Source organism: Diorhabda carinulata, chromosome 1, assembly GCF_026250575.1.
Source record: "Diorhabda carinulata isolate Delta chromosome 1, icDioCari1.1, whole genome shotgun sequence".
NCBI lineage: Eukaryota > Metazoa > Arthropoda > Insecta > Coleoptera > Chrysomelidae > Diorhabda > Diorhabda carinulata.
The window spans coordinates 13764821-13792799 of NC_079460.1; the positions used below are offsets into that span (position 1 = coordinate 13764821).

General features: G+C 30.7%; 1 protein-coding gene across 4 annotated transcripts in view; it reads left to right on the forward strand.

Annotated features, from left to right (window-relative positions):
• LOC130892829 (forkhead box protein P1-like) overlaps positions 1-27979 on the forward strand; it is a 257375-nt gene that overhangs the window by 31470 nt on the left and 197926 nt on the right. For all 4 annotated transcript variants that reach the window (XM_057798492.1, XM_057798508.1, XM_057798517.1 and 1 more), the window contains exon 2: positions 10453-10563. In XM_057798492.1, coding sequence (XP_057654475.1) covers positions 10453-10563 — 111 coding nt within the window. The remainder of the gene's footprint in view (positions 1-10452; positions 10564-27979) is intronic.

The following is a 27979-nucleotide window of genomic DNA, read 5'->3' on the forward strand; positions in this document are numbered from 1 at the left end:
CAAAATAGTATATTTAATTGAATAACAGTTGAGATTACTCTCATGTTTTTTGAAATGTAGGAGAAGAAGAAAATTAATTTTCATTTTATCAACTTTTTGAAGAGAGGTAACTATAATATTTCATGAAAGAGAGTTCACAGCTAATAAAAAAAGAGGACTATTATAATAGGTTTAAGAGTAAAACGACACAAGTCGTAAAGTAAGATTCTACAATAAGTACAAATTGGACAAGAGATGATTTTTAAAGTATTTACCATTCATAGCTTTGTGAAATAGTATAAATTTATCCTTACCAGATACAGTTGGCATAGGAAACATAATGAAGATTACACAAATAGACGACTGTTGCTTTGTAAAATTAAAATTGACAATATAAATACTAATTCTAACTTTTCAATGAATATTTTTTATGAGGATGAATGTTACTTTTTTCTAAATAGTTCCGAAATTGACAAAATTGCCGTTTCTACTCTGACGAAAAGTATTTCACGAAGTCCATATCCAACTTCCCCCCAATTAGACTTGTGAGTGAGAATTTATTTTTGGATCACTTTGACTCCACCTATTCAGAAGGTGTTGCTCAGTAAATCAATTTAGACTTTTTGCAAAAGCGATATAAATTTCGAAAAACCTCATTCTGGTTGTTTTCACAAAAAAATTTTTAAAATTCAGTTTTCCCTTATTATCAAATTGCTTATGGTGCCAAAAATTTTAGTTTATTCTGCATTTTTTCTGCGTATCTTTTTTGTGTTTTGGCTCACTTCTAACGGTTTTGCCGGGTCCAGTCCTCTCAGGTGGATGTCTTTTTTTATGTAGGTTTTTTTATCCATAAGTACATATCGATGTTCCAGCAATCCACATAGTGCGCTGGATAATCGATTCGTTATTTTTGTTCCATTATGAGAAAACGGGACATCAATTCGGAAAGAAGCTTTTATGTGCTTAAGTACTATTGCAATATGGTATTGATAATCTCGTAATATCTACTATCTCTCTTAATATCAAATCAATCTTTTGGACGACCTAATAGTTGAGCATAATGAATCCCGCATACCAAATAAAGATTGTTATTTTCTGGTAAAAAATCACTATAATACATTTCAAACCAAACCTTCGCCTAAGTAGTATTTTTTCCGTTTAAAAAACAATGCTCAGTTAATGCACGGAATTATTTTCTTGTTCTGACAAACTCTGATACATAAACGATTGGAAAGAATGATTAAAAATTTTATAGCTGTTATTTGAAAGATTGGAATAAGAAAAATAAAAAATGTGATGTTGACTTCATCTGTCATATATTATTTATGGATCGATGGTATCAGTGTTATATAGGTACCGAGTTGCAATAAAAAACATATTTCATTTTTTTGAAAAAATTTAAGATGAGAAATTTGTGAGGTTTTCATCACAATTAGGCATTAAAGGAAATTTTTATAAATATGAAGAGTTATGAATTATTTTAATTATACTATATTCTAATTTCATAAGTTGGAAATTTTGTGTTCATATGTTGTTATCGACTAAAGCAAATGTATTGTTTTCTACTTGTTTTGCCTAAAATGAAATAATTATTTTAATAATAAAGCTAATGATCCTGAAAACTAAGTAATATAGATCATATCCACACCAAAAATGGTTTGAAATTTCATCCTCCAGTAAGTTCTTTGTTGGACATCGGAAAATAATGGTGACAGGATGGAAGTATTTTATACCAAGGAACCAAGCGGTGAATGAAATTATAATATATTTTTCAAGTAAATGCAATGTCCCGTACGAATTTTCTATTCTATTCTACTGACACCACAAAATATAAACCTTGAGTTTGCATTTCTCCACTTCTCTATTATTCTTCCATCTGACAAGGAGTCGCAATAGTCGACAAGGAGAATGTACTGACCCAGTAGTTAATAAAGAATACAAGGCTTGTTTCAGTTGTATATAAAATAGCTCCCCATGTTTAACTAATGCAATATTTTCTTTTATTATTCATCATAATTGAAAATGAATATTGTATATAGAAAATTATGAGCGTAAATAGAATGACGCTCTATATACAGTGTGTTCCAAGTCAAAACATCTGGATATTTATTCTTCTATCAAACTTAGTAATAGATGCAAGCAAATAAATCAAAGTTAAGATGTAGTATCTAGCTCTTACCAAAGGAGTGTGTAAGGGAGAAGGGGGAATTTTTTTCTTCTTACATTTCAGTGTATTGGTGGAAGCGTCATATTAGTAGAATTTTTAGTTTTTTCGATATTTCTTATGTTGAGGAGATACTTTTATTTCGTGTCGTATCAGGCAAGGTTTTGTGAGATATTTTGAATTGAACATAGCAGCAAAATCGTATGTATTTAAATCTGAGGTTACGTTTCATTTTGAGATTGATTCGTCATGAGGAGATTGTTTTGATAAATAAAAAAAAAACAAAAAAAAACTGATTTTGAATATGGATAAAATAATTGGTCCAATCTGTCAGTGTAATAACGGAAATGTGATGTAATATTTGTTGTAATATTTGTGAAGGTAAAAATGACTGGACGTAATAATCTTTTGCTGCTGCTTATAGATATATAGTAATGTTACCTAATAGAATACAAAAGAATAATTGAATAGCCAGTTTAAAATAATTAACTAAATTCTTTTTATTCAGTTAACGCTTATCTCTGCATTTTACAATTTTTATAATGAATATAATATCAAACAAAAAATTGTTGAGAATATTAATGAGTCATATTGCATTCAATGGTTTCCAAATAAACTTAAACAACACATTTGAAAGGTTAAAAAGTGGAGAAATACTTAATTGAATACTGAGTCAACCAAGAAAAATAAATAGTTACCTATTCCTACGGTTTGGTAACTTTTTTATCGATGTAGTAAATACATACTTAAGGCCTTTTGACATTTTGTAGTTTTCGATATCGTTTTCTGTACAGTTGCCCATATCGACAAAAACTGTAAAGAAACTTTACGTCTATTTAAATTGTGTATGACACTTATGTAGTTTTCTATATTGAAATTTACAAAAACAATGCCTGTGACTGATGGTATAGAGCTGCCAAAAGTTACTGTCAATAGACATTTACGACTTGATTTCATTATAATAACATAACTTACCATCAAGTCTTACTTATGTTAAACTATTTAATTGGACTTCCTTGAAAAGTTGTTATATGCTATTGGATCTTTTTGCGGAAGCTCATTGTTTACCATAATTTAACACGTTGGAAGTCGAACGACTTGTTCTCCTTTGAATCCAGAGCCTAATCTATTTTCGCTTTTCCGAGAATTGCCTTGTCAAACAATTTGGAACTTGATTGTATATCCAACTATTACCGCACCACAGGGCCGTTACGTTTGAGTCCGTAATAAAAGAAAATCGAATAAAATCATGACAACAAGGAATGAGTTATTAGGTTAGGCTAAACGCCAAACATAAACACAACACTGACACGATATTTAATCTATGGCGCAGAAACTCCACAGAAATATGATAGGGAATGGTATTTCTGTACAATATTCGATATCGAAAACTACATGCTCGTTTGTCAACATTGAAAACTATACAGAAAACAATATCGGAAATTACATAATGTGATATGGCCTTTAGCTATTACCTCTTTTTCTTAAAATAAATTTCTTCGTTATGATTTAGTGAAAACAGAAGTAATAAATTTGCTATACTAGTACAGCTTTTGTTGGAAGAACTACTGTTTGAATATATTGCAATATGGAATACAAAAAACATGAACCTAGGAAAGTTTGCTTCTAATTTTTGGAAAGTATTATAATTTTCAAACGTTTCAGTGCAGATATTTCGCTTGTTTCAAAAAATACTGTCACTTAAATCTAAGTTATTCAGTACATATGACGCCATGAAAAACAGTAAAAGTTCTAAAAATGACTGCTTATAAATATCACTATATCGGTCAATGAAGTCATCAATTAATCGATATTTATCTAATTAATGAAACGAAAAAAACAGATACCATAGTAAGGACCAAAAAAATAAAGAAGAATCCCGAATCGGAATTTCGAGTTCCTTTTCTTTATATTGAAATTGAATCAAATTAGTTGCCACCAAGTAATTACCCCTGAAAACGACAGTTATTCAACCTATTGCTCTAGCGCTGCTACAGATAAAAGTAATGGTGTTTTAAGAAATATTTGATTTCACTATATTCATTATTTTATATCCAATTGATAGAAATAGTATACAATAATGTAATTTTATAAACACATTCGCATACAATTATTTTATAAATATAAATGAAGAATTCTTTGAAAAAGGGAATCAATAATCTAAAATAATAGACTGCTTGATTACACAATTATCATACGTCTTGTTGCTTTTGTTAAATATAAGTTTGGAATTATATTTGCTATGAATTAATGATGTAGATTAAACATAATTTCTTATGAAAATTTGATAGCACATAGCACAGAACATTTCTTATCCTTGTTATGGAAAAAGTATCTAGGGATAGTCTAAATCCGTTGTCCAAAAATCTGGAAAAAATCAGTAGCAACTCTAATCAATATCACTCTATGCTTATAGCATAGAGTACAGCTTCAAAAACTGGAATCAATCGCCCAATATGGGTTTTTTATAGAAAGCAAGCATAAGAGGTTAAACTCTATTACACTCAAGTAGTTCTATTGGTGCCTACCGTGTATAGATGCCTGTAGATATTGATCTTGAACTTCTGTAGGCTGGAATGTTTGGAAAGGACGTGCCTTGGTAGCTGATTCCACAGGTTTGCACTTCTCCAAAGGAAGGAGTCCCGATAAAATGATGTTCTAGGTATCTGTAGGCGAACTCGATGTTTATGAACCACGTCTTCCTGTATATTAAATATTATAAATACTGCTCTAGGGGGTATTATGTTGGACAACTTGGAAGAGCATATGCCGTGGTAGTATCGGTAAAACAAAGTCAAGTCGGCGATCCTTCTTCTATGCTCTAAGCTATCTAAGTTTCTGGTTAACTCTGGATCGCCTCTGAGTCGAATTTCTCTCTTCTGTATTGATTCGAGCATCTTTAGGGTATGCTTGGGAGCCGAGCTCCAAATACACGAGCAATAATCCAAAGATGAACGAATCTGGGTCTTGCGGAGGATTATAATATATAGCTTTTTGGTCTTAAATAAGGCTCCAAGTTTTTGTTATACTGTCTCAGTTAATTTGGACACGTGAATTGCCAGGACATGTGGCCCCCAATCTCAACACTCAACAAGCGAATTTGCGGTGATACTGATATTTTATATCCAGACTGGACGAAATCATAAGCTACAGTTAGTTAAAACCTAGGTTTTTGCTGCATTAAGCTCAGTCATATTGCTCCCACCTTACTTTCAGAATGTTTTCAAGAACGGTATTGATGGTGAGATCTGTTGCTGCTTGCGAATTTTAGTATTAACCGAGTTTATGGGGGCGGCTGAATTGAATGATAACACCAGAGTGCCATCGGAGGCGATATATAGGTCAGGTTTGCAGTTTTGTCGAGTAGAACGTTGATATACAGGAGAAAGAGAGTAGGTGACAAGATACATCCCTGGGAAACACCAGCGTTGATATCAAACTATTCTGAGATACCGACCTGGGTGGATCGCACATTGACAAAGTTGCGAAGCTAGTCGATAAGTGAGGACAACAAGCCGTACGAAATTAATATATTTAGAAGGTAGGTATGCCAAACACTGTAAAATCGATTGCTCTGGATTCCCCATATTGCTCTATTGCTTCAGTCCATACGCAGGTGACATAGACCAGGAGATCCCTGGTTGATCTATGTTTACGAAAGCTGTATGATATTTTCCATAACCTTGGAAATGAATGTGGTTAGAGCAATAGAACAATAGTTGTTGGGAACAGTCTTTTTTCCTTTTTTGGGTATGGGCTGAACCCGAGCAAGTTTTCAATCTACAGGAAAGATACCTCTTTTATATGATAGAGAAAAGAGTTTTCATAACGGACTTGTTGGTTCAGCTGAGCATTTATACGATTTGTGATATTCCATCGGGGACAGTGGCTTTATTGATGTCCAAGCCTTTGAATCGTTTTGGCACATCTCGGGGTTACGAAAGTCTGTTTCTGGAGTCGATGAAATAACTTCATGCAAGCTGGGTGGTAGTTTTCTTCACGAATCAACAGTTTATATGTATATGTTTATAATTTGTTACTAAATACGTCAATAGGAGACAGATTTGAAATTTGCTATAAATGACCTGATAAATATACTCGTTAAGAGTGATTTTTAACTCTCAATATATTTTGAATCCACGATAAAACACTTAAATACACAAAAATGTTTGTTTGAAGAAATTGTTATAATAATAATTGTTTAATACATATAAAAAATGGCTAATCTAGGTAAAGGTCATTATATTGAGGTAAATGCTGTTTTAAGGCACCTTTATTGAAATCCGATTTTCGAATATGTAGCGCTCACCGCGACAGGTGGAACAACATATAAACGAAGGCGAAATTCATAGATGAGTTAAGTATAGCATGCATTGACCAGAGGGTACCAAACCAATCCATAAAAATGGCAGTTATATGACTGAAATCCTTCATACAAACCATACTAACACGTTGGTATGAAATTTAACCATAACTCTTCACGCAAAATCTAATAAGTCGCGCTTATATCTTATCTTTTACTATAATTGTAACTCACATCTCATGTTTTCTTAGAATTTTTAACAGAATTATTTATTCAATGGCGTAATGAAATAAAATTGGCATTTCGTCAATATCCTAATGTTTATTTGACATTTTACTGAAAAATAATTTTGTTACAACAGCCGTACCAAATACATAATTTGAATTATGTATACTTTCAAATACCAGAGCAGGTGGATAAATGTAAACACAATAAATTGAATAATTTTTTGGTATAAACTTGTTACAATAAATATCAGCTATTTTATTATATTTTTGGATTCATTGTTTGGAAATTAAATCATTAATTATAGTTGTAAATAACGTATTTTGAAAGTTATTTCTAAACAAGCAAGTGTTTATATTCAATATGTGCCGAATTACAGTTTGTCATTGATATATTTTATTCTAAATAAACCGTGAACGTAATTTTATTTCCACTTCTAACTGGAAAATTGTATAAACAAAAACAAACACTATTAAAAAATCTTTATTTTTTAAAATTTCAATAGTCATTTGCGCAAAACTGTATCTAGAGACTACATACCCTTTGTTATTATAATTATTCTGCGAAATTTTTATGCATTACTCAGGTTAGAGACGATATCATTTACCTATCCCGGATACAAACTATCCAAAGGATTAGGCTCAGTTCACATAATAAACTTGCACACTGTGTGGCAAGTATTCAATATCACAGACTTCTGGATGTCGGTGAAGGTGTTTTTTGGTAATACCAATTTGGCAATGCTATCGTTCAGGGTCTTAGGCACGACATCAGTTGCTGACATAATAACAGGGACAATTTCCACATTTTCGCTGTGCCACATCTGTTTAATCTCAATTGCGAGATCTGCATATTTAGCCAGTTCTTCTGGTGTTTATTGAGAACTATATGAGTGTTCAGTATGGCTGCATCCAAAAGAAGAACTAAAATGACTTTTCCATCAACCACCACGATGTCAGATCTGTTATTCGTTACCTGTCAAGTCATGTTATCAACCTATCGTTGTAGAGTCTAAAATTGTCATTTTCGAGCATAAGTATTAATAAAACCGAACTTGTTGGCCCATTTCTGTTGAGTGATGTTGCACACTTATACTGCTGTATATAGTCAGTATTAATTAAATCACTACAAGCAGATGTTATATGTTACATTGTCTCTGATATTTGTCGACATTTGGCTTAGGTGTTGATTGCCTGCATTTAACTTGAACTTCATAAATGATTTTACTTGTTTAGTGTATTGATCTTGGATTCTAACTTTTGTCTGCTTGTGGTCCACTAACTTAGTCTGCTGAAATCCCAGATGTTTGTATGTTTCCCCGTTTTCCATTGCTTATATGAAATTTTCACTGAGTAGCTGCAAATTTTCGTTTATGACACTGTATTAATCAATGTGTAAGGTCTTGCACTTATACAGTCCAAACTTAATTCCTACAATATCTATCCTTATAATCAACGAAATCTAGCATGATCTGAAAGTATCTCTAACAAACAATCCACAATGAATCAACAGTAAGTATACCTATTCTCAGTATAGATAGTTTTACTTTTAGACGAAAAAATGGGGAAATGCAATGTTAAAATTTACAGATATTTTTGCGTGAATTCCGAGTCCAAATTATAGAAAAACAATAAATCGTCTTTGGTGGTAAACAAAACAAGGGGAGGAATTGTTGGTAGCGGACGAAACACAGGCAGGGGTGAAAAGGCCGAAACAGCGGCATCCGACGTCGTTTACTTGGAATCATCCCCGTATCTCATTACACAGGGATGCTGACGAAAGCAAAGATCTCTCAAAACCGTTAAAAACCACCCCTCTATACTTAATCAGCGAAGGGGTGTTTCAAACAAAAAACAGTACACTGAAAGAAGTGACCTTGTCAGGCATTATGTCACTCATTAATCTGGTTTGGGTAAATAGTATAGTGAAATTGCACGTGATTTTATTACAATTATATGATAAAACTCTGTAACAAAAACTTGAAAATTATGAGGCTTAAAAGTACAAATGAACCTGATTATGTAATGAATGAAGTTAGTATAAAAGAAAATTTGATATTAAATTAGACCATCAGTTATAAAAGTATACGAAAGATCGTTATCGGAAATAAAGAACTGCACAAAAATAATATTTATAAATAGTAATGTTATGTCAACTTAAGTACCTATCATAACCTTTTGAGTTAACAGCTATATACGACCAACCTGTAAAAATAGATTAAAAACACGCCAGGAAAAATGTATGAAGTAACATCAGTTAAATACCTAATTACATCTAATTTTCAACGGACGGCATGACGAATGAAAAACATAACTGTAAACTAATACCTGAATGTTAGACTTTATTAGATTAGTTAGATTTTATTTTAGATCATTCTTTTCAACCCCCTATATAGTACGATAAATTAATAGTAGTTGTTTTCAATTACACTACCCATTTCTTAAATAAAGATTTCTGCACATACCTGTCGAATCCTTGTACACAATAAGTTTTTGTCACATACGCGGGCTTTCCTTTATTTTATTTGGTCTAGCATTGTTAGATCTGGAGATCTCGGTGGCCAATCTATCACTGGAATACCACGGCTTATATCATTAATGAAATATCAGAAAAGGTCTACGCATTAATATTATCCTCAAAAAATTCGTTAGTTCAGTATCCCACGCCAGACGTTGATTTTTTATAATACGGGCTTTTCCATTTTATTAGTCAGAAGGGTTTACTGACAGCCTAATAAGGACAATTTTGGTTAGGTTAATAAATATTTCATCCACAAATTTACGATTGCACTGAAATCTGTAGCAATCTTAAAATTGGCATAGGAATATTTATAAAGAAACTGAATTCAAAGAAAAATACATTAAAAAGAAAATGGAAAAAGTATACAGACTTACCTCATAGTGAATACATTAATACTGTAAAATTAATACTTATATACGAGTACACTATATACTTTGAAGACGAAATTTATAAACAAACTGACTGTTATACTATGGGATCATTCATATCAATTGTTATAGAATAATTGATTCAAAAAATCTGCAATTGGAAATCACGTTGATCGTAAAAATACTTTCCACATAAGATTAATTATTGATTAAGTTACACCTAAAATCAGGATGAATTAATTACGAGATTATACAACAATGTTTACAGATCTTGGATTTAAAATTAAAAGTTGAAAAAATGCTCAAATATTTTTTTTTGGTATATAATCTTGAAGGACCCTTCACTATAAAAATCACTACACTTTTTCATACTCAGATAAGTGAGGAAAATTAACAAAATATCAAAAAGTGACCAAAAGCACGCGGGAAGCCCTCCTCGACGAGCTTCTATCTTTCTACCAACTTCCGAGCGTTACATTCAAGGTCAATGGGGGTTGCCTAATCCCCTTATAATAGGAAAATAAAAGCGAAATATTGCCCGCTGCTTTTAACGGTTTCCACTTTTTTGCTAGACATCGAACAATCCACGTCGCCCCAATGAATAAAATGATGGAAAAATATATTATAAATTGATTTTCTTAACGAGATTTAGTTTTTTTCTTTAAAATCCATTACCTAACTTCATTAGGATCTTGAAGTATAGCAATTTTGCAAAAAAGGTTTAAATCGGCTTAATCATATTTTTATAGATAATATGGAAGTTTTTATGAACTAAAGATACATTATTCTGATTCAAGAGGGTTTTTAATACCTAATATATATATATATATATATATATATATATATATATAAAACTCAAAAAATACCCATATATACCCATAATTTTTTTTCAGGGGCATATTGGCGACGTTACCTTTGAGAGTGCTGTTGGTTGGACTTCAAAAAACCATTTTTCAGCTACTGCTTCTTCTTGGCCGCTGACCATTGGGCAATCCAGATACAGTGTAAGTCTCATTTGTGTTTATACTTGTTAGTTTAAATGAATTGGCATACTTTAGATCATTTAGAGTAAAGTGATTTGAAATATCGGCCACATTGTGGTGTTGGACAAACCAACACTTTTTTTCATTTGGGTATGGAAAATTGATATTTGTTCCTCAAGACAATATGGTGACTGGCTGTGACGTCATCCCTAATTAACCTATCAGAACATTTATAAAATATATATAAAAAGATAATTACCTTATTCTTAAAACCATACATCTTAGTACCATTATGTCAGGGTTTCTACAAAAGGTTTATAGTGGGGTAATGAAAAATGGAAAAATATTCTCCCTAAGTACCTTATCCTATATCAATAATTCTGGAATAAAACTTTTATAATATTATCAAATTAAGTTATCAGAATGTTATTAGGAGTATTGTTGCGAGAAACAATAAATTAGTTGATTGATCCAGAGAAAGTATTAATTCTACAAGGGTAGTTTGATATAATACTAACTTATCAGCTGTTGATAATACTTTCGCTACGGTAATTATATTTTTGGTTTCCGCACTTTTACGTAAATCCGCCAAATAAGTTATAATGCTGATATTGGGTGAATATGGACAAGAAGAGTTTGAAGTGTATGTAAAAAATAATTTGTTATTTGAAATAATTGAAGAAAGAAGAGTAAAAATTATCTACAAAGTACTCCACCTCATGAAATTATTTGTGGTCACTGCTTTCAAAATTGGCAAAGATAATGCTGAACGCCTATCTAAGAATTTTTCGATAAAATCTGTGTCTTTGTACTTTTCATCAAATAAAACTATATGATACAACTAATGATTTCAACATTCCAATCAAGTACTTGCTTGCAAGTATTCAATATATTGCATGAAAGGTTACAATGCCCCCGCCTATTCGTCCTCTATTATTACAGAAAAATTAGCCAAACTGCGTTTCTATTTATTGCTATATTCATCTGAATTGGCTCTCCTGATTACTTCCTGTTTCCAGACTTGAAAAAATGGTTTGGTAGGACAATGTATCCTGATTTAGAAAGTAAGCCCCCGTTATCATAAACGTATGAAATGTTTTTCCTTAGCTTATGAGAATAGGGATGTAATTCACAATAAATAACTAGTGTACGTATGTAAAATGGAATACAGGGCTAGTCAATAGTTTGTGTGGATCAACATTCATATATGTTTCGTATAATTATACATTATCAATTGTATTGTTATGTCTAAAAACATATTTATGGAAATGTAAGTAAAATGACAGCGATTACCAAAACGAAAAATAAACATACAGAATGAATAATGATGAATAGTGAATGATAATACGAAACATTAAATTCAGAATAACACCATTATTCCGAAAGTTTTTCTCGATTTTTGAATTTCTTTCCAACCGGTAGTTTCACCCCGCAAGTTTGAACTGAATATTTTATAACTTATGAAGTTAGAAAAGGATGAAGCTTGTTTACACTCCAGTTCATCTCAACATAAGCGTATCCGAAGGGAAAATGTGGTGTTTACAATCCAAATCCAAATATTAAGCTACACAAATCATATTAAACTGAAAATATTCCCACACATTTAATTAACATACAACGATTTTATTTATATTTAATAAAACATAAGCGTTTATTTAGATGATTTCTCATAATAACGCTCCGTCAAATTATTATTTTTTTATAAATTCAGTCATCATTTTTACCACATAATTGATTTGAGATAGTTTATAATGATAATTTTAATTAAACATTTGTGTTATTATCTACATTATATGTATCGATAATTGAATTACACATGATTTGTAGATTTAAGTTTCATAATAGAATGCAAATATTCTTCATTATTTTTTAATTTGGTAACTTCTACCAATGTTGTAGTTGAAACTTTTGGAATTCCTGGAGCACATTTTGTGGATTGAAAAAATGTAGATGATTTTAAAACTTCATTGAAAATTGTATTTTCTAGTCAATGTAAAGAACAAGTATGTTTGTAATGTACCCTGATATGCCATCAATTACTTTTAGTTTTTCTTGAATGGGGAATAGTTTTTGTTTGATTCCAGTAGTGGCTACAAACATCATACTTTGCATTCTCAGCTAATTAGCTATATGTAAATAGTTTCAAATTGAAAATTTTCGTGAATGAGAAAATATGTAGATTCCAAAATGTTTAAAGAGAATTTTTGATTCAATAAAACGCTTACTTATTTACTATAATAGACAGGAGAACTTTCGTGCTACAACTATTGACTAATTTAACTTTGACTCAAGAAACGGAAAAGGATGTGAATGTTTGTAAAAAATGTCCATAAACCTTCTACAAAAATTATATTATGCTCCTCATCTCCCTCAATTGGAACTTCAGCTTTTAGAGGCCAGGATATCAGAAGTTTTGTTCTTAATAAACTTTTGAATTTTTTTTTAGAATGAGTATTTCAAATCGTAAGTATGTAACAAAATAAAAAATGGAGTTCTTCTTAAATAACGTTGGGGTAGGCTGGTGTCCTCAAATTTAAATTATGTATTTACAGAGATTTTATACCAAACAGGATGCTTTCAATTGGAGAAATTCACCTCAGCACTGAATTTATTATTATACGTATCATACTTTCAACAGATCAAGGTATTTCCTATAAGCATGATAACATTCGATTATTTACAGAAAGAACCACACAAAATCATACTTGAAATGATAACTAGAGATATTGATTAACCTGGAAAATAAAGACAAGCCCCAAAGTTTTTATTTTCACGATTTAATTTATTTTAGTCCCCCAATTCATATTAAAAAAAGATGGGTATCAATTTACAAAGACTTACTCCAAAAAATGAACAAATAGATAAATTGATTTTCGAAATTACTTAAATCATTAAAAAACATTGTAATTCATTGATTCATTCATTAAACTATAAATATCCAGAATTCTACGGATACGTTTATCACCTACGTGCACTCTTATAAAATATAATAAATGTAATGCAATGCGATAAAATAAGTCTATTTATAATTTTAATATCATTTTAAAATGTCCATTGTTTTCGAAACGTTGGCTAGGAATTCGTTTCCTTAAATTAATTCTCAAACAAAAACACTACATTTTTTTTAAATACTTTTATTAAATTAATCATTCCGAAAAGAACAATGTTGACTAAATTCTAGTTTAAAATAAAATAAATAAATTATGAAGATTGGAAGTATTAGTTAATAAAATCTCCAGTTCCGTTCATGGTTTGCTTCATTTGAACGCCCAGGATTATGTTAATTCGTTATTTATTTTATGCTTAATAAAATGGTAAACTGTGTTAACGAAATAAATTTTCCTCTCAAGTTTGTCAACGTATTTTGTATGCACATACAGGCTCTTGGCGAAGGGAATGTGCTAAAATAACAATCTGAAATCACGTAGATATTTATGAGTTTTTACTTTAGTCTACATCAAATAGAATGTGGATCTTTTTTGAAACAGTGGCGGAGTACAGTGTATGCTGTATGCATATAAACCAAAGAGGGAATCGATATTCAATGCAGGAAATTCTATTGATAGGTATAACAAATTGAATAGTAATTTATGCAACTAGTGTAAAAATTACATGAACAGACGAAATGAGCGGTATATTATTTTTATCAATTTTATATTTAATTCGACTGTAACGTTAATTCAGTAATATGATACATAACATATATAGACATGTACTACTTCTAAATGGGTATATAATATTTTCAATTCGTATAAATGTTCTTTATTTCAACTCAGTTCTGTAAATAAGTATTCTTTATCCGGAGCTTCTGGAAGAAACTTTTTTGTATGCTCCGAAGTAAAAATTTCAAATTTTTTAGTTTCATATCCAGTAGATTTGGTAACTTGCAATGTCTTCAATATTATTGTCTTTAATTTTGAATAATTCATCTAAATAATCGAAGGCTTCTTTTAGTTCGTAATTTATTTCAAGTAGGTAGCGATAACTTTGTATGATGTATTTGAAACTTTGTTCATAAATCCTTGAACTTTCTATAACTAAATTCATACGAAGGCTAGATATTAAATAACGAGACTGGTCATGAAAAAGGGTTTTATTATAAAAATTATTCTACATTCGAATGCTCCCCTTCAAAATACTCTCCTCCCCTTGTCACACACTTTCCCATACGTTTTTTCCATTTCCTTTAGGAGCTCTGCCGTTTTTGCTTGACCGCTTCCATCGTCTTAAATCGGGTCCCTTTCAAAGCAATTTTTTTTAATTTTCATTCATTCAATTACCTTTCAAGTAAATCTGAGCAGACCCGTTGACGTAAGAGATTTTGATCAGATCAGGTTACTCTCAATCATTTGGCTGGTCATTCGACGATCTGCATGCACAATTTGGTTGATTTTGGTCACTATTTCCGGAGTTAAAACAGTCACAGAGCGACCTGAGCGCTGGTCATCTTCAGTGCTTTCTTGGCCTTCATTAAAGCGCTTACACCACTCAAAAGCACGCGCACGAGATAGAGATTTGTCCCCATAGGCCTCTTGCAACCATTTATAGCACTCAGTCGGAGGTTTTTTCAATTTAACGAGAAATTTAAGATTTACACGTTGTTCCTCTTTTTCATCACACATGATTTTCACGTTCGTTTCAAGCTACTACTACACACTGTAATAGTGACGGAAACGTGAATAGACATGATATCTAGATACTCAACGAACTACTCGTTTTTGACCCCACCTGTCTAGGGCACCCTCTAAGCGCGCTGTCTCGTTATTTAATAGCCAGACCTAGTACAGTGCAACCTCGATATAACAAATCGGATGGGAACAATTGATTATTCGTTATATCAAGTAATTCGTTGAACTGAGGTTTGTTATGTTGAGGTTATGTTGGTCTAAAATTCGTTTTACGAACAAAAGCGTGTCGAAACCTGTCGCGACATGAATCTCATACTATGAGATTAGGAGTTATACATTGATGGAAACTTTATATAAAAGTTTTGGGTTGAGGTTGAGGTTAATTAGAGGTATTATTATACTTTTTCTTGATAGTTGAAAATTCGTCATAAAGAGGTTTTTCGCAAAAAATGTTCGTAATGTAAAGATATATTCTACATTGACTCTTATGGACAATTCAAGGGGATTACGAAGAATTTGTTAAATCGAGGAAGTCGTTACATTGAGGTACGTTATATTAAGGTTGCACTGTACATACTTTTCGATTGTTGAGGAGTTACATAAGAATATATTGAATTATGTGGTTGATTTCATCTACGGTGATTATGTTGTTACTTTCTATCATGTTAAAGATGTTATCATCGAAATTTTTAATGAAGCTGTTAAATATAAAGAAAAGCTTATAAACAGTTAAATAAATATTATATTATTCCATGGAATTATTTGTCAGTGGTTATTCGCTTCCTTATGTGAATATGTGAACAATGATGATGTTGAATGCACGGGACTATCATTTACTATTACCATTCCAGAAAAGATTGATAAAAAATCCGTGCCTCTCACTTAACTATATTCAGATGAAAATGCAAGAAATTATACTTTTAACGAAATTTATTGAGTTTTATTGAATAATTGTTCGCACTGGTTATTTATATATAAAATATGTATATGTAATTTCTCTTGGAGCAACCCTAATATCACGGCAATTCATAGAACCATATATAGTGACCTAATCACCCTTAAATCATGGAGCGATTCTAATCTTTTATCAACAATAACATTGACGTAATTGAATCTGAAATTCTTAGGGCTTGTTGTATACAATTCTTTGAAATGGAAGTTACATATCGCTGGTTTATGTAAAAAAGTGATTTCTGCCTATTCGGTGCTAAAGTCAGTTTCCAAGGAACTAAACTCATCAATTTCTATAACAGTTCATAATGCCCTTTTTGAGTTGCATCTTAGATATGCCTTTCCCTTCTGGGGTACGTGTTGTGCGACTCAATTTGAGCGAATCTTCATACTACAAAAGAGACCAGTTAGATATTCACTCAGACTAAACAGTAACACTTACTGCTAGGACTTTATTAGAAGATGCAGAATATTGACTCTTCCTTCCTTATACATATTTGAATCAGTTTTTTCAATCCGTGAGCACGCTTCTCCTATTTTATAAAATTAATTGCACAGCTATCCACTAAAGAACACGAAGCATGATCTTTATCTATCTACTCTACGTTCGGATTTAGTTAAAGACTTTATATATTTATAGTTCTCTATCAAGTATCGGTTTTACACTGCCCAATAGCGATAATTTTGTGACTATACTACTTCATTTGTTGGTAAAGAATATGTATATATATATATCGGTATAAAAAGGTTTAATCTTGCTTATTTAGAGACACTGACAAATAGTTTCTGTTTGAACATACAAAAGTAGACTGGAATTTCTTGAATTGTCATATGTTTCATTATTTCTACTTTGTTAACCTTTCCACAGTAATGATGATCTGAATGTCATATCAAATATTTCTTCTTCACTAATACTTCTTCCTTTTTCATCTAAATGGTGTATCGCAATTTTTTAATGTATCATTATTTTCTGTCTCACATTCAATCTCTCAGTCACGAGATATACTAAAATAATCAAAGTACAAATGTAACCGCTACTCAAATCTTTCAAAGTGTCAAACAGTAACACAATTTTCATGGCAATGACGTGTTACATTGGATGTGATTTGATTATTTTATCAAATATTAAATAGTGATACAGGTTTTCCTTTTGTAACTGTTATCTTAGGAAGTTTTCGAACATTCTGTTGTATAACTTTGTTGTCATTAAAAATTGAAATAAATATTTGAAATCCTGTCCCGGAGCATTAAAATGTTTAAATTGGATATTCAAAGTGAGTCATTTAGAGTGGGAACACACCGGATGTTATGATGTTATTGATGATTCTATCCAATTTCAATAAGTCAATTGTAGAACCATGAATTTTCTTGTCGTCGTATTGATTTAAGGTCTCTTTTGATAGAAAATTAATTCCAAAAAATAGGTACAAATAGACGTTTCGACCTATTTAGGTCTGTATCACAATATGACTTGACATTGACAATTTGCATAATTTTATTAATAGATCACCTACAATAACCATATAAAAATAAAATCTGATTTTATAACAAACAAGTATTTTTCCTTAATTGTTGCATTCCAAAAATATGCAGTAGCTTCCAATTAAATTATTCGTAAATGAATTAAAACTAATAAAATAGAACTATAAATTTCACTCTGTTCTCTGTTTAGATCTTTTTTATTATTGATTGCTTTCTTGTTTCCATGAATTTTCTTTTTCTTGTATTTGATTACCTTTCTAAAATTTTAAAATTTTTATAATTGAATGTATGTGTTTTTGATACTCCTTAGTTTGTTAATGTAGTTTTAATTTCTCATCATATTGATGACATTTATCTATTTTCTAGATACTGATATGTCTGTCCTATGTAAACAGCGTCATAATCATTACAAGGTACTTGATTATATCATATTACTTCTTTTTTCTTTGGGTGTTTTAGGATAGTTGATAGTTCTATCAACAAAAGTTATAATCACTAATCGCCGCCATGAAATTACTATGATTCCCAAATAATTGGAGACAATTAAATTATCTCACGTGTTATTTTGCAATTGATAGTAGAAGTAATAACTAAAAATTATTAAAAAAATTATAGTTATTCACCATATGTCTCACATACTTATAGAATAAATTTTGTTGGTTACATTATCATTATCGTATGAAGTTTCATTACCATTTTAATGGAAAGATACGGAATATTGTTTTTTGTGTTCATTGAATGACTGTATATCATATTGATACCAATCTTCCATATCTATTCCTGTAATGATCCTTTTTTCTAATCAATATATGATTAATTTTTCTGATTCTAGTAAATATTCACAATAAACAGAGTACTCCTTTATTCATGAACATTCAAGTTACAAATCTAATTTTTTTGTTATTATTTTAATCCCAAATTTCTTTGATCCCACATACCGAACATATCTCTAGGTACGTGTAGAAATATAATCTTTTTTGATATTACCGATTACGACTACATTCCTTCTTGCTTATTTATTCCCATATTTTGGATATCACTCATTGCAAGATATAAAATTTCATGTCTTTTTCCATTGTTTGTTATTCCTTTCAGTTCCCACTTCATTTCCTTTCTACGTGTCCTTCTATCACGTTTTCATTCAGCACTTAGTTTCCTATATTAATTTTTTATCAGAACCTCGGCTTTTATTAATTATTATCTATATTTGATTCAAACAATCTATATATTAGTCTGAAGTACGCCCCTCTTTTGCAGAAATGAGCTCAACAATACGTGTCTTAGCATTGACACCAAAGTTCAGCGCATATGTTCATGTCATCAACGTGGAACTTATTTAGCACTCGTTTGTCTTTAAGAATATGCCATAAGTTTTGAATTGGATTTAGGTCTGCCAATTTATCAGGCCAATTAATCACGTATAATTTATTTTCGCAGGTAAAAGTCTGAATTGTGACAATGACCCAGGTTTTGTTGGAATATTCCATTGAATGGAACAACCTACTGTGTAACACTTGAATATATTCTACAGAACCCATCATGGCTTCATCAGCTTCCAGTGTCATTTGCTATGAAAAAAAAAACATCACATCTGTGGGGATTCTTTGCCTATGATAAGCGTCCACTTTCTGAGATAGAGATTATTTTTTCTTTCCTGTTATCGATTTTTTGTCAACCTCCGAAAGCCTTCTTCGTTTTCTTTAATACATTATTTTTCCACTCGATCTACCTTAGCTATATTTATAGCAGTCATACACTTCTATTCATTGAGATCTTCTTAGAAGAAATATCCATATTTGAAAAAGCAAAAGTTGCATCAAACACAATATTCTAGTCATGGACCAGAGCACATTAATGGCACTCTGGAAACAGTCATAAGTTTTTAATATTTAAGGTCATTCTGCACAGTGCCTATCAGCAGATATCACCGGTTTGATGCGATTTGAAACCTCACGAGTAACCGGAACCTAACACAGACCATGTTTCTCCTAATTAATTCGAACAGTAATTTTCCAGTTATCAGTTTATTCATAATCCGTTATCAGTTGTGCTATGTTCACAATTATTATGTTCATTTGTTGTTCTGCTTGGAATATATATTTTTATATAATCTATATTCAGCGTTTTCTTATGCATTTCAATGTCTTACTTCCTACTTTTTTATTCAACAAATACTTTTCTTTTACTATTACTGCATCCTTACCATAGACAATAGTTCAATTAACTCCATATCCTAGTAACAGCTATTGATTCCTAAACTATTGATTTCTCAAATATAACCATACTGATATCCATTTTTTATATATCTATTTAGCTTTTCTTATATTTCACATTTTTGCTTCTTTGAAACTTGTTGTTCTACGGGTTTTATTTGCCTTGTATATTGTTAGTATAGTATTCTCATACTTGCTTGTTCTACGGGTTTTATTTGCCTTGTATATTGTTAGTATAGTATTCTCATACTTGCTTTGACACATCATTGTAAATGACGTATTGAGGAACAATGGTATATGTGACTAAATGTATTTTTTTACTCATGATTCTTGAGCGAAACGTCAAAACCTATATTGGAATATCCCAACTTCCAATAGATCAATTCACTTATTGAAATATGTGAAAAAAATAATAAATAAAAACTATCACAATTATGGATTTGGTGGAAAATTTGGTGCTGGAAAAATAACGGCATATGTTAAAGAGATTTGTACTATTAGTACAGTGTTTGACTATCTGCTTTGTTCACATTATCTTACTTCAAAAACAAGGTTTGACTTCGTTGAGGCTGCCAAAATGATAACAGACAGGGCCTTTTGCAATGGACCTAACAATGGACGATTTAGAAGGGTTATAATGAAATAAAATTAAATTGCATTTTGTTCAATGGATAGCTAACAAATGTTTCTTGGAGATCTTTCAACAGAACCAAGGAATTCTAAGAATTTGGACTATGTAAATATCATAAAATTTAATTTATAAAGGATTTTTATGCACCATATTCGCAATATATACTGGTTTTAGAAAATATAGGTACACAGTGGTAAAACAGCTGTTACTAAAAATCCAATTCTTTTCATCACGGTTATTTGTTCAGATTTCCAAATGACTATTTTGAATCAACTCATTTACTATTATGTTTAAACTAATAGACGCCAGTAGTAAATGACAAGATTAAAAAAACTGAATACCGAGGTCACCACTCCATTAAATCAATAGCCTTGCTGTATTGTTTGTTTTCATAAGAATTCATAAAGAATTACTTGAACGTATAATGTAAATACATTATCAATTACAAAAACTGAAAATATAACTACATTCTTTTGTCTAATATTTTTATGACAAAAGTAAAGATTGTAATAGCTAAAGAAATTGAAACACTGAGAATCGCAATACAAATCACTGTAATAGATGGTGTAAAGACGATAAAAATTCTTAGAAACATATATGTATATTTTTAACCATTTAGATATTCATCGCAAAAAAGTTAGACAAGAAAAAATAGTTATACCTTTAGTTATTATAATCCCCTAAAAATTGATAGTGACACTTGACCGCTTGCCCGAACTCCGCTCCGCGTCGTTCAGGACAACTGAAGTCTCGTGCGGGAAAGACAATTTACGCATTAGCTAGGAACATTATTTTTTCTACGACCGTATATACAAAAAAGAATTATTTTATTCCAACAAACATAATAATATACAAAACGGCGCTTTAAGTTGGTTATTTCTTCGCCGAAGTTTGCTAGGCATCTTACCAAAAGTGTTTACGCCAACGCATTGAACTGAGCATTTTCCATTCTTATAATGAATAAAAAGTCGGCAGTGTGAAGTGGTAGGTGGTAGTAAATCTGCGTACTTTCTGTACAGCGTCAAATAGGTTCCGTCATTTATTTCTTCAAATAAAACAAATGATTTTGACGAATGATTCTTGGAATCAGAAATTTTCACAACAATTAGGTTGCCTTCATCTTGAATATCGTCGACAGTGATATTTATAAGCTCGGATCTGCGGAGAACGCCAGCCAGTACAAAAATGGTACTCACTTTAATCATCAGATATACCTCATTGGGAGCCAGCATAACCCTGAATATATCTTCTTTGGTAATAACTGGCGCTTTCTGTGCTCGAAAATCAATATTTTTTTGTTTAAGAAACGACGTTAGCTTATGGAAGTTTTCTATATCCAAATTTTGTTTTATTTTTACTAAACTTTTTACCATCGAATAGCGGGACCATAATGTATTAGATTTCAAAACCTTACTTAGGTCTGAAAAATACTCCAGGAATACCTCTTCCTTATAAGTTTTGGCCCCTTTTTCCTTACACCATGTATCAAAATGGTCGTATTGCTTCTCATACCTTAGTCTGGATTTGGCAGGTAACAGCTCGGAATTAGCTTCATTTGCATCCTTCAAAATGGCTTCGAGAAGTTCTTCGTCGGATGAATCCATTAATATTATTGTATAGGATTCGGTTTAATGTGGCTTAATTTAGAAGAAGATTGTACTTATTCGGTCATTTCCAAGACATTTTGAACAACTTCGACGTTTTAGTAAGAATTACACGCCTGGGTTGTCATAGCAACTGATATCAAATCCGGGTGGTTTGATAGTTGCTTTGTGATACTCCTTTGAAGAATGCACAAGGTTATATAAAAAATATCTTTATTATTTTATATTTTCAAAAAATTAAAAATGCTACAAAAAGCTAGAAGAGGTTTAAATTTTATTTGATGGACTATTTCGTAAATATTTATTTACCTGTAGTAACAACGGTTATAACCTCCGAAGTGAAAAACTATCTACTAAGCTCAAAATTTGCATAATTTTACTTTCCACTAGTGCAGGAAAGTGACACTTTCAAAACTAAAATTCGTGCCGGTAAAGTGGGTTAAACCGCACGGTCGTAGAAAAAATAATTTCCAAACGTTTTATATATTTGTTCATCAATAAAAATTGTAATAAAGTTGCAAGTCTATTCGTATAAAAAAATTATTGTATGGTTTGTAAATCCAAATAATTCGACTTTGAATAGTAAAAAGTAAAAAATGTACGTTAGATCCTTAGAAGAAAGCACATTACATCCTAAGAATAAAGATAAAATGACATGATATGAAAACCAGAATGCTAGAATTGTCATTTTGCTGAGTGACATACTTAAGATGTAGGTAATTTGTAAAATAATTTTGTGGAAGCAGGTCCATATTAGCTTTGTCTAGCTCAATCACATTGGATTCATGACCTTATAGACTAATGATGTACTGAAGGTAACCAACCAACTAATACTATGAATCATTTTTTGTAATGAAAATAATTTAGAATTAATTTCATAATGTCATTGTTATTTGTAGATCTTTTAATGACCATATTTGATGATTTAATAGTAATACCATCCGATTGTGGTCCTCCCCAACTATAGCATATATGTGAAGCTATGATATGATCATTTAAATGGGGTATATGTTAATCATAAAATTATGTTTCAATACTAAAAATTGAAACAAATTATTTTGGGGAAAAATAAAATTATTATATTTACAAAACTTCGAAAATGACGAAAAATGAAAAAAGTCACCAGGAAAAAGAGACGATTTTCAATGATGACAAAAATATAATGAAAAGATGGATAGTACTTCTGCAGTGGAACAGAAGAACAACATCTAATCGAAAATGGAAAGTTGTTTTTATTACAATTATTATATAAAATTACAAAAAGAAAGAAATAACTTTAGATTAGAGAATCGAAGTAATCTCGACGGTACACAAAAAAGGAGATAATACACTTAACAATAACTACGCTTGTTAACACATTTCTCAAGACTTCAAACAAATCTTAAATAAAACGAAAAATAAACGACAATCTACCCACAGTTACTTCAGAAAGAATATGAAGAAAGAAAGAGAAAATAGCGTGTAAATGGCGTTAATTAATAAGGAAAAGCGTTCGATGTATTTCCAACTTAATATTTACAATGAGGCAGTGTAAAATCGGCATCGATGGGACAGTATCGACGAAAGTATTTGAATAATTTTACAAACTAAATTAGTGTACCACAAGCGAGAAAAAAATTTATTTATACATTCGCATAATTGGAGGTTGAGACTATCTAACTAATATCTTAGATTATATAACTTAATGAAACTACAAAGGGTGAGCAGACATACCACCTTCAAATTTTTTCTGGAAAACAAAATTTAAAAGCACAATGATTGCTACAGTCTTACAGAAAAATTTTCTGTTCTCATTGTTGGCCAAAGAATAAAACCATATATTATTTTTCAGTTTAGTAATATGTTCAACATAATATTCCAAATTTTTTGTCTCCTATCACAATTTTTACTCGTTTACTTGTTTACTCAGTTTTAAAGTTTGGTTACCATATTTGAATAACTGTTAATAACAATAATCATTTTTTATGTTACTACACATCCCGCAAGATGGGTCGCAGGACCATACAAAAATACAATAATTTCAGTTTTACTAGTGTTACTATATATCCCTAAATTAGGAAGTTGACACGACGCTGCATTTTCCATTAAGATTACTAATTGACCTGAAATATTACTTTTACTATTGTCGACAAAACCTTGATTTACTCCAGCATGACTGTCGAAACTATAATGTGTCATTAGAACCGAAGAATTTATAGTAGTTCTAAAAACCATAGACAAATGAAGAAATGAAACAATCCGTCAGATGATCGTATTTACTCACTGGTCAACTAGGGTAGAAAGGATCATATCATATATCTACGATCCGATTAACTCGATCAGTTTCCGAACAACAATGAATGTTATCCAGGTCAGTTTACGAACATTCAGATCATGATAGGGTTAACCCGATCAGTATTCATACCTTATTTAACTTTATCGTTTTACTTTGTTGGTACCAAGGGTTTGGTGACTTAGCCCTACACGATTAATGACATTCAAGCACGAAATAATAATTCTTTGTTTCTATCCTTAACATTTCTGATTTACTTATTTAATTTTTACTGTTGCTGTCTCGACTAACTGAAGAGAAATATTAATTTGATCGTGCTTTTCCCTCTGGCCTGACCCGCAACTGATTATAATTCTCTTTTAAGACGTTTTCAGTTGAGACGAAAGGAACGATGAAAAGAAGGCAAGTCCGGAAAATGCTTATAATACGTACCGTAAACACTTGAGTCTCAAAAATTGCATCCGCATATTTGTGGTTTTGATTAATTTGTTTTCCGACAGCTTTTCCTTAAGGAACTTCTTCACTTTAATATCTCTTCTGGCTTGTCATTACGTAACCGAAAGTCTTCCTTTTTCAACAGTTTTTTGTTTAACATTTGTTTGTTAGTTCGGAACTTTCAGGTCATATATATATATATATATATATATATATATATATATATATATATATATATATATATATATATATATAAATATATATATATATGTATTAAGTTGAAAAGATAGAAAGTATCGCAGTAATATAGCAGAAAACAAAAATTTGAACAATCAAATTATATTTTCATTCAAAACGAACTCGTATAATACCAGGGGTACTGATATATAGACATATTTTCTAGGAATAATAACGAACTCTCATGCCAAAGGCACAATTTTGAATAATTCCAACAATATAACAGAAAATTTCAAAAAAATTGAATATCAATATGAAATAAATTGCAACAGATAGAAAGATAGAAACCAAAAAATGAAGTCCTACACAAAACAAAAAGGAAAAAAATTAGAGAAGACAAATATATATCACTAATAGAAAGAACAGTAAACTAAAATTTCAGAAAAAGCCTAGAAAATTATTATCGGAGAAAGAAGGGAGCAGGGGATGAATATCAAAAAACGTAATACCTGTTGAATTACTCTATTTTATTATTCAAATGATTAGGACAAAGTTTTGTATATTTTATACTAGTTTATGATATTTTTGATACATTTTGGTATAAATCTCGATTTCCCCTTTTTTTGTATCATAATGATACATTAATAAACAATAATAATTTTGAGTTACACATAATCAACCAATCTTAAGACTGAAATACTAATAAAAGTGGTATTATAGAAGATTCAAAAGCCCTGAAAGTGGATAAAAATGTTCTTATAAAAATGTGATAACATGAACTTTAAATTAGTGTGATGCAGGTAAAAGGGAGATGAACAAAAGTGTTGTAGGATTTGCTGATATTTGTCTACTCAAAAAAGACGAACAAAGTAACTACAAGCTCACAATTGAATGTTGCAGCATCATGTATTTTTTCAGCTTAAAATTTGAAGTGATCAGATATACTAGAAGTGGTTTACGCTGTTTAAAGTAGTGAATTATTCTATACAGTATCGAATCCAATTCAATACGGAAATAAGTGACAAGGGATACTTTGATGCCATGCTACCACTAACTCGAATTACAAATAATGTAAAACTCAATGTGACAAGCATGGGAACTATATTATATATGTACAAAAGAACTAGGTTTACGAGTTGAACCGCATCGGAAGTTTGAAAATTCTTGACGTTTCGGATCCCACTTTGAAGCCATTATCCAGAGAAGGGTGAAGATAGGGTGGCTATTCGTTCATTGGTATATATATATATATATATATATATATATATATATATATATAAATCTAAAATCTAAAACACGAAAAAGAGTATTTTTCTAATAGCTCTAATTCTAATAAATTTAATTGATTACCGCTATATATCTGAGATGTGGGAACCAAAGAAAAAAATTAATTTTTCTTATTGGAACTTGATTTTATCTTTATTTTGATATTCATGATGAAAGTGATCTATAGATCCATATAAATAGCAAATTGTCAGTATCACTATCATATTTAACTTAAAGAAAAGTTGAAACGTTAAAATTTATCTTTCTTTTAAAAATTAGTAAGAAAAAACTAATTTTAAAACAGAAAAGACCTAAAATCAATAAAATTTAAAATTTAAATGCATTAATATATCAAAAGGTCTAAGAAATAAGAAATTAAAGAATATATATATATATATATATATATATATATATATATATATATATATATATATATATATATGTATATAAATTTTAACTAAGATAATATATAATAACAATTTGGCTTAATAATTATTATTATTCATACTAAATTGAATTACGCCAGTCTTTTGAGTCTATATTGTAGAATACTACCACAGTGTTTCAAGCAGAAATGCCTTTGTCAATATCTGGAACTTATTTAATGTATTTTTTAGTATTTTTAGTTTTTAATTATGAAGTTAGCTGATTGAATAATTTTTTGAACTGAGGATAGGTCTCTCAGTTGAGTTGTTAAAGTGTTTGCGAATCACACGGATTCTAAAACGAATAGCGAGGACAGTCAAAATCAACAAAGTACAATGTAAAAATATGTGTAAAAGTATAACAACATTAAAAATTTCTCACACCAATTGATTGAGATTTGTGGTATCAGGGGAAATTTTCCTACATTCTTCAATAATTCGTTATCAATACGGTCAGTTGCTGTAGCGTGAACTTTATATTTAGGGTATCCCCACAGAAAAATATCTAAAGGAGGTGTTAGGTCCGGTAACCGAGCTGGCCAATCTATTGGACGGCGTGGTACAATCCATCTACAAGAATATTCCCAATCTAGACAACGTATTACTGCAAAGTAATAGTAGGAGCAATATCTAGTTGGAACTTTATTTCCAAGTTACCAAATTCATCTGGATTATCTTTCAGAATCTCAAGAATGATTTGAGAATCTCAAATATGAGGATTTATGTCACTCCAATACCTTACATTTTGAGTATTAAAATTTCCAATAAGGAAGGATGTTGGATGTTGAAGAATTTTAGTTGACATATTTTTACAGAATTGCAGCTTACGGTCGGGGTCATTATCTAAAAGTTAATGCACCATGATTAAATGTATGGGTGAAATTTGTTTTTGGTCAACACCCTGTATTCACAGTAGACACTACTTCGGCTGTGGAAGAAGGGTTACTACAATTTTGAAACTATATCAATGTCTTTACCTATACCAAAATTTAGTCGACCCGATCGTTTGGCATCATGCACACCGTTTTGTTGAAGTTTATAAAAAAAGGTGTTCTTTCATTAAAAATATGTTTCGCCGCATTAAAATTATTTCCACTTTCACCAATAATCAAGATAGCTGTTACTTTATCATGCTCAAACACGTACCTATTTGTTTATGTATGTTTAGATACTTAACGTCGTGTTAAACAATAATTAAAGTAAAAATTCAAGATATAATCGCATGTAAAAACGTCAATTAAGAAACTTTTTGAACCTTAACCCTATTAATTACAAGCGAAAGACAAATTTTAGTGTTTATTTATGTTAACCATCCGAAATAAATTAGTTTTTTGAATAGGTATTCTAAATACC